At 37.1% G+C, this 13,735-nt stretch overlaps 1 protein-coding gene across 1 annotated transcript; it reads right to left on the bottom strand.

Annotated features, from left to right (window-relative positions):
* Positions 1 to 1,509: 1,509 nt before the first annotated feature.
* Positions 1,510 to 11,900, bottom strand: LOC104104396 (uncharacterized). Its single transcript, XM_009612467.4, has 3 exons — positions 10,247 to 11,900; positions 5,691 to 7,101; positions 1,510 to 3,201 (listed from the first exon to the last, which is right to left on the bottom strand). The coding sequence occupies exons 1-3, from the start codon at positions 11,642 to 11,644 to the stop codon at positions 1,679 to 1,681; spliced, it is 4,332 nt and encodes a 1,443-aa protein (XP_009610762.2). The 5' UTR covers positions 11,645 to 11,900; the 3' UTR covers positions 1,510 to 1,678.
* Positions 11,901 to 13,735: the final 1,835 nt, after the last annotated feature.

Here is a 13,735-nt window from a genome sequence, read left to right as displayed (position 1 = left end):
TTACTTGTAGTATTTAAAAACCCGTGTAAAGAGATTCTTTATAAAAATATCTTTTTAGTCAAATCTAATCTTCTTTAGATTTGAAAGGTGCAAGCTATCAGAAGTAAAGAATGAACTGTTGGAAAAGGTATCAATTTGCACAAATCAGGCATATTTTGACACATGATGCAATGATACAAGTCCTCTTTTAGGAGACATGTAAGCAACAATCAAGGACTCTAAAAGAAGACATACCATGATTCAAGACAATCATGCAACGGTACAAAAGAATTTCTCTTGGGTTATGCAGTAGCTGGAACAAGTTGAAAAGGCTATAAAGAGGAGCTCTACACATAAAGAAAAGTATGCAACCTTCCAATTGTCTATCCAACTACAAGTTCTTTATTCTACTCTTAACAAGCATTGTAATTCACTTTTAGTAGATTTACTGTGTACAAAAAAGCGTGAAGAGAGACAGAAAAATATTGAAGAGGCAGTGTGTCTTTAGAGGTTGTGTTATTATTCGTTTCTTTGGTGAGCGAGTGAAAACCAAAGAGTCGTTGGTGAGCGAGAAAAATCCAACCTTTTGCGTTGTTGGTGAGCGTGTTAAAACCAACCCTTGTTCGTTGTTGGTGAGCGAGTAAAAACCAACCTTGTAAATGTTGAAAATCACACAAGTTGTACACAACTCATATTGCAAAGAGATCAAGAGATAATATCCTTGCAATCCAAGAAGACTGGAGTATGATATCACATTGGTTCCGAACCAGTATAAAATTCCTGATGTCATTTACGTTACTGCTTTCATATTTTATTATAAGCAATTACTGTTTGTTGAGATTAGTATTTGTTTGAATCGAAGTACTAACAATATTGTGCAGGTTGTCTCCGCATCGGTCGACTAAGTGTATACCGTAGTCAGACTAAATTTTTAACAGGCATACAATTCACCCGCCCTCTTGTACTTTCAGTATCCATTTTTAACCAGTAACAGAACGAGTTGAAAAGGGGTTTTAAATTTGTGATGGTTTCAGGCTTCAGCTGATCCAAACAATATTTTCAATGTACACTGTGAACTTCTAAACATTCTAGGAGTGCTCATCCTCAGGGGGGAGCCGCAGGCTACGGTTCAGTCCAACTCAGTAACTTTGATTCAATCCATATATTTGTCTTTAAATAATTCATTGAATATGTGCAAATTATTAAGTTAGAACCTAATAACTTAAAAGAACTGGAATCCTGAACTGATCAAATCCTCCGCCTCTGCTTATCTCAAAGTCTCAATCAACTTTTGTAAAGTATGATTAGTATATTGACTGTGTAGCTAGTTGGCCTACATTATTCATCGATCGACTGACTTTGTCCTAATGTTACAGATTTCAAAAGATTAGATGATCTGAACTTGTCTTTATACAAGAAGATTAGCAAGGTGGTATATAAATAAATGTAGGACTAAGTAGGATAAGAAGCTTAACCACAGTTTAATTATTGTCTCAATTTAATTCTAACTTCTTAATATTCTGCAAAAAATAAAAGAAAGTATAACAAGATATTATGATTAAATAGTGATAAATACAATGATCTATAAATTGAGTAGAAAATAATTTATTTCAACTCTTAGTGGGAAATCCAATTTTATTACTAACTGAAAGGTCTTTCTTGCTGAAACTTTACCTCAGTTGTGGTAATTTTGAAGAAGTTACAAAGCTGCATTTTTCAGTAGTTCATCTATGAGTTTGCCAAGGGACAAGTAAGACGATCCACCTTCGATTACGCTAGTCCTGCTCTTCTCCTTCATCTCCTTTGCCTTTTCTCTTACTGCTGTATTAATTTCCACCAATTCCTTAATCCCTTTTTCTATGGCTTCTGCAGTTATCATTGGCTGATCTTTAGTCCTTTCGCAGTAATCCAAAGTGATTGCCACTGCAACTCCTACTTCTTTAACTAACTGAAACGCATTCACTTGTTGCTCAGAATGCAATGGCCATGTTGCTATAGGCACCCCACACCATATACTTTCAAGTATCGAATTCCAGCCACAATGTGACACAAATCCCCCTATTGCCTCGTGGGACAAAACCTTCAGTTGCGGGACCCATCCTACAACTTTCCCTTTTATCTCTGTCCGATCAAGAAATCCTTCTGGCAAGATTTCAGAATAGTTCGTGTATTCTCCGGGGAATTGCGCGTTATTGCTTTGTGGGGGACGACGTAAAGACCACAAGAATCTGCAGCCACAGTTATCCAAAGCTAAAGCGATCTGTTTCACTTGGTCCAGTGGTAAGCTCCCCTGGCTCCCAAAACAGATTAGTACCACTGATTTTGGTGGCTGTTGATCAAGCCAATTTGTAATTTCTGCCTCCTCTGACTCCGACTTGGATTTTGACTGGTTCAAAATTGGACCAATTGGATAAATAGGTGGAAGTGGAACCTGATCCTGTTCAGATCTTGATATGTTACTGTTGTTTTTCTTATATGTATCTAATTGATGGATTTCTAATTCAGCAAAAGTGTTGATAATAATGCCTTTGGCTTTTCTATATCCACGAGCAAAATCGAGGAATCTCCCTAGCCACGTGTCTCTATCGACTAGGACCATTGGCAATACCTTTGGAGGAACAGGATATGCGTAACTGGGAAATGATAAGAGATTACTACCATCAGTGTTCTTGAACAACGAAACATCTTGTTGGCACTCGTCTTCAAGAAACTGGAAATGAAGCATCAGTCCGAGAAAAGCAGCTGGGGAAGTGAAAAACACGTAGCTTGGGATATTAAACTCGTCAGCGACATCCATTAAGGGAGTGCATAACATGTCAACAACAAAACCAGCTAGTTTTTTAGCAGGGCGTTGAGATATTAAGAAATCCTTGATGTGAGATTTCTGGCTTTGCACTAATCTGTAGACGAAATGTCCTCGAGTTTTGGAACTCCATTCTGGTGTTGGATCAGCAACTGGTAACTGGACAAATCGAAGGCGATCAGAGGAGGATGAAGCAGCTACAGAGTCAACGAAAGAGCCACTGACGGCGTCAATGTAATCGGGAAGTTTCATAATGAGGACAGTGATTGTAAGATGATGATTTTGATGGAAAAAGAGTTTTGCTAACTCCAGCATCTGAGCTACATGGCCCATTGCCGGAGATGGGATAAGAATTAGTTCTGCTAGTTTCTCCATATAAACTGCAGGTGCTGGTTTTGGTTTTCGCTTCTGCTTTTTTTCTTCTTTTTGTTCTTCTTCGCTCTTACTTTTGTAGATTTGTCATTGGTTTTCGCGGATGCTGTCTTTGTTTATGCTTCCCAATTAGATTGAACATACTGTGCACGAATCAGTGCGTTGCCCCCAATTAAAACAGCAAAATTTTGTAAAGTATTCCCGAAAGATCTGCAATTAGGACACACGCGACAAAAAATCAATCGCTTTAATCAACCTTTATTCCAACAAAAGGATAGCTTTATTGTAAAGTCTTCTATTTTTATATAAAGTTTTCTTTCTTTAAAAAATAATTAAGTTTCATATACGAATGGTATCAAGGTATTAATATAAGTAATTAGATTGATTTTAATAATTACCTACTTGTATTTAGCGTAGATATTTATTCGTAATTATTTTACAATAGATGTAATTGTACAAGTATATACATAATTGATGGTAGGTTAGAAATATGTATTTTAGTTGTATTTTGCACTTTAATTACTACATGTTATTCGTGTTTGAGCTTAAACGATGGTGATTTGCACGAGTTAAAAAGATAATTTAGACCTAACAAATAATTTGGATTTTTGAAGTCTGAGTAAAAGCCCAAGAAATTAAATCGGAATCGCATTCGAGGGTGGAGCACCATATTACTCTAACATTTGTACACTACACGCCGCATGGGGCACACGACAGTGTTAAGTGGAATGTCTGACAGAAATATGGTCTCTGAACTTCTCCATTGGCACGCCGCATGGGGCGCTGGTCCCTGTGCAGTTTTGTGAGAGTAATTTTTCACTTCGTCATGGAAAGGGCAGTTCCGTTCACACCCGCTTCTACATGGTATAAATACACAAAAAATATGATTTGAGAGGACTTTTGACCTAGGATTTGAGGAGCAACTAAGGCAAGAAGACGCAAGAATTCATCAAGATTTCAACCAACAATCGGTGCAATATGGAAGTTTGTATCGGATCATTAAAGTTGATGTTTTCTATGTCTTTAAACCTTCTTGAGATACTTTTTCCATTGCTATGGATAGTTTTCCCTTGGGTGTTGACAGACATGGTGTATTGATAATTTGATTAGAGATTCGATTCTTGATAATTGCTTGACTCAAGTGATGGAGTTTTGAATTATATTATGAAGTTATTCATTATTTTGCTTAATCGAAAGAGGAGTTTTATATTGAATTTCTTTACAACTTATGCAATAGTTTAAATTTGTAATTCAACTGGGTAATTGAAGGAGCCTCTTGAATTATTAATCAAACTAGAAAATAGAAAAATATTCGCGAGAAGTTGCCCTTCACACTAAAACTATCATTATATTCATTGCAATTGTTCACTCTGCTTCAATTGAATTATTTCCAGAAATTAACGGTTAATTAAAAGAGGAACCTTAACTTCAAGTATAATTTAATTATCTGGTGAATTCGTGAAAATCAACACTATTATAGGGTGAACTAATTCAAGAATTGGATCTCGAGTCAATTATCATGAACTTGTCTAGTCAATTATCCTTATTTCTCCCAGTGATATTTCTGTGTTGCTCAACTCTTGTTTTCCGTGATCAATTGATAGTTGCTTTAATTTTAGTAGTTAACTGTAGTTGACAATCATTACAATCAAGTGTTAGTGTTCATGGATAGCAGTTAACTAGAGATTATTCGAACACTGCTAAAATTCAATTATTGTGGAAACGATTATTGAACTATGCTATCTTTGATTAGAGAGCATTAATTTTGTGTTGTGTTTTGCACTCATCATTAATCATATGTAATTTAACCTACTTTACTAGGTAACTTGCCGTCTCTTTTTTGAGTTAGTAATTCATACTTAATATTGAAACTATTGCCAACCATCGTTTAAAATACATGCAACAAATTGGAAGTAATAACCAATATATAAGGATTGGTGTGACAATTTGTTCAATTAGTTGACTTCGTCAACAAAGCGTTAGTAGAAAGGGAGATAGTAAATGATAGTGCAACAACATTTACTTTGTTGCAATCTTTCAATAGTCTATTTGACCAATTTACAAAATAAATTACGTGAAGATTAAGATTCACTTAGAGTTTCAGAAACTATATGATTTACCAATTGTACATTCTACTCTCACTTTCATTACCTTAAACTGAATATTGCAAGTGAAAGTTTTTAATAAGAAAAAAATAATAAGAAGAAAGTGAAAGTTTAATTTGCCAATGGAAAAAACACGAATTCTAAAATCCATGTCATTAAAAGATTGACACTTAAGAATGAGCGATACATAGAGAAGACTCAGCGAATAGATATGATGCTATCTCTAGTTATGCATATAGAAATTATGATTGTGAAATTAGAGATAGTTATGCATATTTCTATTGGAAACAGTCTCTCTATCTCTGTAAGATAGGGATAACGTCTGCATACACACTACCTCCCAAAATCCATTATTATTGTTGTTGTTGAAAGTTGCAAAAATAATTAAAATTTTCAAGTGGGTGAATGATCCTTGATATCTTGGATCAAACTCTCAAGAAAAAAGTAAGATGATCCTCCTTCTAACATGGCTCTCCTGCTATTTTCTTTCATCTCCTTAATTTTCTTTCTGGTACCATTCTTTTCATTTGTACTATCCAACATCAGTCGCTTTATGGCGCGCTCTATCTCCGCTGCTGTGACCAAAACTGGACTCTCACTCCGATACTCCATCTTAATATCCACGGCCATCTCCAAATCAACCACCAGCTCGAAAGCATTCACTTGTTGCTCTGCATACATCGGCCATGTTGCCATTGGTACTCCAAACCACAAGGTTTCCAGTATAGAATTCCAACCGCAGTGCGTAATGAATCCTCCAATTGACCTGTGAGACAGCACTGTCACTTGAGGGACCCATCCTATCACTCTCCCTCGCTGCACAGTTCGTTTCAAGAAACCTTCTGGCAGCATTTGCTCCGGACATGCAAGATCGTCCGGAGCACCTACTTTGCCCTTGACCTGCGGCTGCCGTAGGGACCACAAAAAATGGGAGCCGCGATGGTCAAGGGCTATAGCGATTTCTTTCAACTGTTCCTCGTCAAAGCTCCCATAGCTCCCGAAACAGAGGAACAATACCGAAGAATCTGGTTGCTCATCTAACCAGTTGTTGATACTCTCGTCCGGTTCTTGATTCAGGTTGATTATAGGCCCAACTGGGTATAAAGACGGAACCCCATTTTCATTACCCAGAGATTTAATTGGATGAGGCTCAAGCTCTAAGAAAGTATTAACTATGATTCCTTTTGCCTGTCGTATCATTCGAGCAGTAGACAGAGGTAGATGCAAACGACCATCTTTATCCAACATGGCACTTGGCAAAACCTTTGCTGGCAAAGGATTTATATAAGTCGAAACAGGCAGTAACGTATCCGAATCCTTGAAATCGGAGATATCGCGATCGTGATCATCTTTAAGCGTCTGTGCATAAAACATGAGGCCGAGAAAAGCAGCACTAGAAGTAAAGAATACATAGCTCGGTAGACAAAGCTCAGTTGCTACTTCTATCATTTTATCACTAAACATGTCAACAATCACACCACCGAGTCGAGTGCCGGACTTGTTCTTATTGGTCATAAAATTGTCAACAATTGCCTCTCTTACTAGTTGCTTGGAATTATCAAAGAGCTCAACAAGAATAGCTTCTTGAGGTTTATTACGATTATTACTTTGAGATTGAGGAGAAGACAGGTGCAAGAATCGTAGGCGTGAAGTGGTAGAGTCATCATTTATTGCTAGCGTCTTTGTATAAGTATGTATAGCTGTTTCAATTGGAAGGTCAATGATGAAGAAAGTAATTGAAAGACAATTGGTTCGACTGTTGAGTAACTTGCCAATTTCAACAGCGGCGACGAGGTGACCCATTCCTGGCCCTGGAATGAAAACCAGCTCTGTGCTCTCCATCTTTGGTATTGATCAACTGCTCTAGCACAACAATTGCAAATTAAAAAGACAAACGCAAAATAAAGAAGAGGCAAAGGCGCTGCTGTCGTGGATAAATCGGCAGCCAAGTATAGTCAACGAAAGCAGAGAACCCAAAAAAAAAAAGATCCACGTCATCGGAGCAACAACACAAATTTTAATGTGTGGCTGTATGCAATGAATGTGAGTCATAATAATTAAAAAATTCATATAATTGGATCATTTTTAAAGTAATTGCAAATAAATATTTTTATAATTATTAAGTGGTAATGTAACGAGCACCTTACAGGAAATAGGCACGGTACAAGACCAATACATCCACCAAAATACCTTGAGCACTTCGTTGTCCATAAGACTGCCAAATCCATTAGAAAACGGACAAGAGCATTGGATAAGGCTGGCATGTGGGCCCGGTCCCAACTTCAAAGGGCCTATGTGGGCCCGGGCTTTACATGCTTTTTGTTAGAATTGATCCGGAACCGGGCCTACGAACTAATGGTTCCGGGTCTAATTGGGCCGGTCCCGGGCCTAAGTGGGTCCAACAGATACTTTTTATTTTTTTTTAAATTTTATAGAAGTTAGATAAAAAAAATGGTAAAGAGTTGGATTACCATAAAAAGTATTTATATATTCATGATTTAATTGTTCACCGGGTGCAATATTATGGCAAAATTGATTTTCGGTAAATTGTAATAAACTATTATCGCTATCAAGAATAGCAGGTGTAGGACATGTAACAGGTTTGGGTCGGGGAGCCGGGGGAAGTGGAAGAGGAACAAATTGGCTTCTAGATTCACCATTCTTGGATTTTTCCTTATTTTTACTAAACTTTTTTTTAAGGAATAAGCCATCTTAATTAATCAAGCAATACAAAGTAAATAAAATAAATAAAACTATAATATTAAAACTTAAGAGTTGGAACGAGTTTACCGAATTGACGAACAACTTATTGAAAATTAATTATCATTGAAGACTTGAAGACTTCAATTCACCAACTTCACAATTTTTCACAAATTGTAACAATAAAATAAGCAATTATAGAAGAAAATTAGAGAGAGATTGAGAGAGATTGATGATTTTGTGAGAAAAATAAAAGAATGAGGGGGTATTTATAGTTGAAAATAGGAAAAAAGTGTAATTATAAAAGGTTTGGGGTTAAAACAAAGTTGGGAGTTAAATGACTATTTTGTAAATAAACAACGACTATTTTGGCAGAGAAAACGACTATATTTTAAATGCCCCAACGGGCAGATTTTTTTAAAAAATTAGAGCCGTTGGGACCGGTCCGGTTCCGGTCCCAAACGGTCCGGTCTCGCTGGCCTCGCGCAAAAGATCGGCCCACTTGCCAGGCCTACCTCCCCCGGTCCCGGTCTTAAACGATTAGGATCGTTTAGGCCCACTACCCATATGGGCCACGGTCCTGGGTCGGTCCCAATCCTGGATCTGCCCACTTGCCAGGGTTAAGGCAGAGGAAGGAAATACCTATAAGTAGGAAGAGAGGTCTAACATTAGGTAGCGGATTAAGACTTGTCTTTATATTTCTTTCTTATTAGCTATAGCTCTAGAACCTCCCTCCGTTCTCTTTTTTTTCTTTTAATTGTTCATACTTTGGTTAGTTGAGGTTGTAATTTTTCTTGGAGCTTGTACTCAAATCTGTGAATTAATACAAGATCATACCAATTTGGTGCTCTCGTTGAACCTTTCCTCCAAATGGGTGACCCGCCGATGACACGCCTGAAATCACTGGACGATGCCGTTACCCAAGTTAAGGACCAGCTTGCTATTCATTCACAAAACTTTGATACCATCTCTGCTAGCCTCTCCGATATTCAGAGTCAGCTACATATTCTAAACTCTGGTAAACAACCACAACCTTATTCTAAACTCTGGTAAACAACCATAGCCAGATTCCACAAACTTGAAAAGTCCTAGCCTCGGCATCGCTGCCGGCACTTCTTCCGCTGTGGCTTCACCACCTACTTCTATTGCTCTAACCACTACTCCACCGCCACTCGACAACCAGCCTCCACTTTAGTACCAACAATACAATCAACACTACCAACACCACCCATCAACTCTACAACACTGCCACAACTCTGCAGCGGCTCCACCGCTGAATACTCAACAACAACAATATCATCCACAATACCAACAACCCACTCCTTACAACCAACCACCAACCTCTCTCACTTACGCAACCCTATTTCTAACCGCCTCCGCATATCCCCCACACCCTTACCCACCTACCCATACCATGGCCCAACCGGTAACCTAATAAAATGATAACTTATTTGCTATCACAAGTTAAATTATATACAAATTATATAAAAAAGTTACATTGGCAATACACATAACTTAATTTTTTTCTCAAAATCGTAAGCTTTTCTTGAAATTCTATTACAAAAAAATTCGAAAAAAGAACATAATAAAGTAAAATGACATTATGTTCTCTGATTTAAAATCTATTTCTACTACCAAACAAATTACACGCTTCAACGGAAAATGTGCAGAGAACATATCAAGGAAAGCAGATAATACGTAGCTTAGACAAATAAAATAGACCAGATGTAGTTATAAGTATACATAAAGTTTCCAATGTGATTAATGAACCAGGAGCTTCATTTTTTTTTTTTAATAAACAATATGAACTTTGAGCTAGGACCCGCTAAATTACTAACTAAAGACAGTACAATTTGGCAAATGATGCTTCTAAAGCCAGTCTTTCATTTATCCCAAGACGAGATTAAAGATTCTAGTTCAGAGAAATGTTGATTTTTACAGAAATAGCAAATTAATGCTGTGAGGCCTTAACTCTTAGGAACCACCTATTAATGGACAAATACACTCGTACTCTAGGTTGCCCGAATTCTTCAAAAATATTACTAGTATGTGACGAATCCATCAAAATAGTATATTTTTGGGGGATCCGATACGAGTACAACAACATTTTTGGAGAATCCGAACAGTACAGCTCATACCTTAGCAACAACTCTTATTTGATTAACATACTCAATGAAGTTTCATTCTAGTCACTCCTCGAAAGTAGCATTAGATTCTGCTATCTTAACAGAATATAGAATCTAAAATTCTTCTCATCTCAATTCTAGGAATCAAGGATAGTTTCGACGAATCTTCCTATAGAAATGAAGGAAGATCCACCCTCCATCAATGCGTTCCTGCAAATCGCTCCCAAATCTTTAACTCGCTTCCTCACGGGATTTTCACTGTCCATTATGCATCTTATAGCTTTCTCCATCTCCTCTGCCTTCACAGTTTCACCATGATCACTACCGCGCATCCTGTAATCCATTCTCAGCTCCACTGCCATCTCAAGATCTCTCACCAATTGAAACGCATTGATTTGTTGCTCAGCGTAAAGGGGCCATGTCACAATTGGAACTCCGTGCCATAGGCTTTCTATAGTCGAATTCCATCCACAATGAAACACGAACGCTCCAGTAGCTTCGTGAGCCAAGATATCGACTTGGGGTGCCCAACCACATACTATTCCTTTCTTTTTAGTCCTCTCCAAAAATCCCTCTGGCAAAATCTCCTCAAGTTTTGCATATTCATCATCTACAGGCCGACGTATTGACCATAAGAAACTTACTCCACTTTGTTCAAGTGCAATTGCCATTTCGATTAGTTGTGGTGGCTCAAAAATCCCCGAGCTTCCAAAGCAAAGAAAAATAACAGACGAAGGTGGCTGCTGGTCTAGCCATTTCATGATTTCTTCATATTCAGAGTTGGAATTTCCCTTACTCTTTTGGCCCTCAAGGTCAAGAAGAAATCCAACAGTGTAAAATGGAGGCAATTCAGGGTCAGATGCTAAGGCATGTACAGCATGATTTTCGAATTCAGCAACTGTATTGATAAAGATTCCTTTAGTTTCTTTAAACCTAACACCATGTTCGCGGAAAGAGTTGTAACCTTCTTTATTGAACGCGAATGAAGGCAAGACTTTTGAGGGTACAGGATTATCATAGGCTGATATCTTTAAATCAGCATCAGATTTATTAAATTCTCTCCCGAATTTTTCATGCCAAACGGATAGGTAAAACAAGAAACCAAGAAAACCTGCACCAGAAGTGAAGAAAAGATAGGAAGGAATTCCAAGTTCATTTGCTACATCAATCATTGAACTGCAAAACATATCAATGACTAGTCCAATGATTTTCGGGTTCGAATCAGGCCATTTGTTGCTGATAATTGCATCTTTGACGAGGGGTCGATAACTTGCTATTAAAAGAGAGAAGTAATTCTCTAACGACTTTTCTAGCTCTTCTGAAGATGGAGGTTCGACTTGAGGAAGTGTGATATATCTAATTCTACTGCCCTCGGGAGTAGAGGAGGATCGCTTGATGTAGGAATCTATACCTGCATCCCATGGTGCAGGTGGCCTTATGATGAAAATTGTTATGCATAACCTTTGATCTCTGTTGAGTAAATTCTCTGCAAATTTACATGTTGAAACAAGATGACCAACGGCCGGAGCAGGTACAAACACCAGCTCTAATTTGCTCATCTTTGAAACAAAGTTAATCAGAAGAATGAAGATGAAATGGTGGTGAATAAGAATGGTACCTTACAATATATGTTGGATGTGTCAAATTAAGTTTCTGTTTGTAGGATTCTGCCCTTTTTCATTAAATGTTGAAAGTTTGGACTAGTTTACTTGAACCAAGTTATAAATAAGATATTAGGTAAGATCATAATTTGATTATAGGTGGGATAACTAAATACCATATTTTGATTATGTGTGGTATAAGTAAGGCCTATAAGCTATTGGCCTACGATGAAGATAATAACGGAGTTTGGATTTTCATTAAGGGGTATTAAAATTTAAAGAAGTAAATACACGAATAAATTAAAGGAGTTCAATACATAAGTATATATACATAAAATAATAGTTTTTACCTATAGAAATAGGATAATTTTTTAGCAAAAGAGATGTCAATTTTGACACCCCTTGAAGCTATGTGGATCCGTCAACTGATGATGGGTAGACGTTATTTATAATTAGCTCTAGTAAATACGATATCCTTGAGTATGTGGTGAAGAGATTATTGACGACTCATTTTCCATAATTTTCTTGGTATTGAGAGAATAATATGGTAACTAGTGATTGTAAAAGTTGGTCTCAAACTTAACTGCTACGCTACTGAATAATGAAGTTTAACGATATAGATAAAGACGATGAAATAAGATTGATAATAACCATGGTGGATATGTCAAAGTTTTGTGGTTTTGGTCGTCTCTTTCTTGGTAATTCATTTTCTTTTTCCTTGTGGAGATTAAAAGATGCGATGGAGGAGAATGAGTATGCTTCTAATGCAAACAACACACAATATGATGTCTGGTCCTGACATGCTAATATGTCTATAGTGAAGTCACTGCTTACATAAGGAGGTAGAAACGTGATTGAAAACTTTTTGCTCTTCTTCTCTTTACCGACAAGACATAATAATTAAAATTTAAAATATTTAAAAAGACATATAAAAAATTGTAAAAATATTATTGTAACTCTTGAAATCTGAAAACACTGGAGTACATAAAATGGGGACGAAGGGAGTAAGACATAACCAACACTAGATTCTTGATGTAAAGGTAAAAGAGACAATAATCACTTTCCCCACCCACTTTGCTGGCTCAGAGTCATTTTCACGTAAAAAATGTCACTATGCAAGATCTTGATTTCTCAATCTGAATTTACTGTGTCTAACTCAGCTCCAAGCTCATCCCATGGAGTAATTAAGCTTGGGCAGCAATGGCAACAGAAGTGGTCGAACAGAGATAGTGAAGCAGTTAGAATGTTCGAGAAGATGAGGGAAATAATTTTCTTATCTTGTAAAGAGCTTATAGTGTATACTTATATACAACACTAACTTAGCTAACTGATCTAACCTCCAACTGTCTACCAAATGTTATATGCACAGCCTAATTAACTAACTGTTTACCCTCAAAATCGGATAATAATTAAATTTATACACGGTTTTAAGGATACGTGATTCAATTTGATACAAAGTGAGGAATCCGATTAATGTGGAAGTAAACAACAGAAATATAAATGCAAACCACATAAGTTGAACAACCTAAGCCTCGTGAGGTTTAGCTCCTTCAAACTAGATGTAATATTATTGAAGCCGGAATAAAATGAACAAAGCTAGAAATAACAGTATATTGCTCTTTGATGTATGTTACCATCCCCCTCTATGAATTACTAAGTCCCCTTTATATATTTAGGGAGATCTACCTTTTTAGACATTAATTTATAAGAAACATAAGTCCTTGATTTTGAAGACCGTTGGCTCCTTTTTTGACTAATTCCGTAATTTCTGCCATAATGATTGGTTTAATGGCGAGAATTACCGATCTTTGTCGGATGAGTTGGCAAAGCTTTTCTTCGAGGCCGTTAGAAGCAGGACCGACCGTGCCTTCGATAAAATCGAGGGCAAACCTGATGGTCTCGATGGCTAGTTTTGACGATGCTTTCGAGTCCGACGATATCATATTCCGATCTTGGCTGACCATGTTGGACATTAGATCAAACTTCGAACTTCGATATCGAGCTCGGTTGTACCCGTAACTTGTATTTCTACCCAATTACAGATGTGCC

The sequence above is a fragment of the Nicotiana tomentosiformis genome, chromosome 7 (genome assembly GCF_000390325.3).
Source record: "Nicotiana tomentosiformis chromosome 7, ASM39032v3, whole genome shotgun sequence".
Lineage (NCBI taxonomy): Eukaryota > Viridiplantae > Streptophyta > Magnoliopsida > Solanales > Solanaceae > Nicotiana > Nicotiana tomentosiformis.
The sequence above is the reverse complement of the archived record's forward strand: the minus strand, read 5'-3'. Positions and strand labels throughout refer to the sequence as shown.

Bases quoted from the DNA above. Each gene is read 5' to 3' on its own strand.
- LOC104104396 (XM_009612467.4), bottom strand. From the start codon at position 11,644: ATGAGCAAATTAGAGCTGGTGTTTGTACCTGCTCCGGCCGTTGGTCAT. The intron at 7,102-10,246 runs GTCGAAACTATC...TCAATACCAAAG, and splicing joins TCATTTCTATAGGAAGATTC to ATGGAGAGCACAGAGCTGGT. The intron at 3,202-5,690 runs GTTTGATCCAAG...AACAAAAAGAAG, and splicing joins ATCTTACTTTTTTCTTGAGA to AAAAAAAGCAGAAGCGAAAA.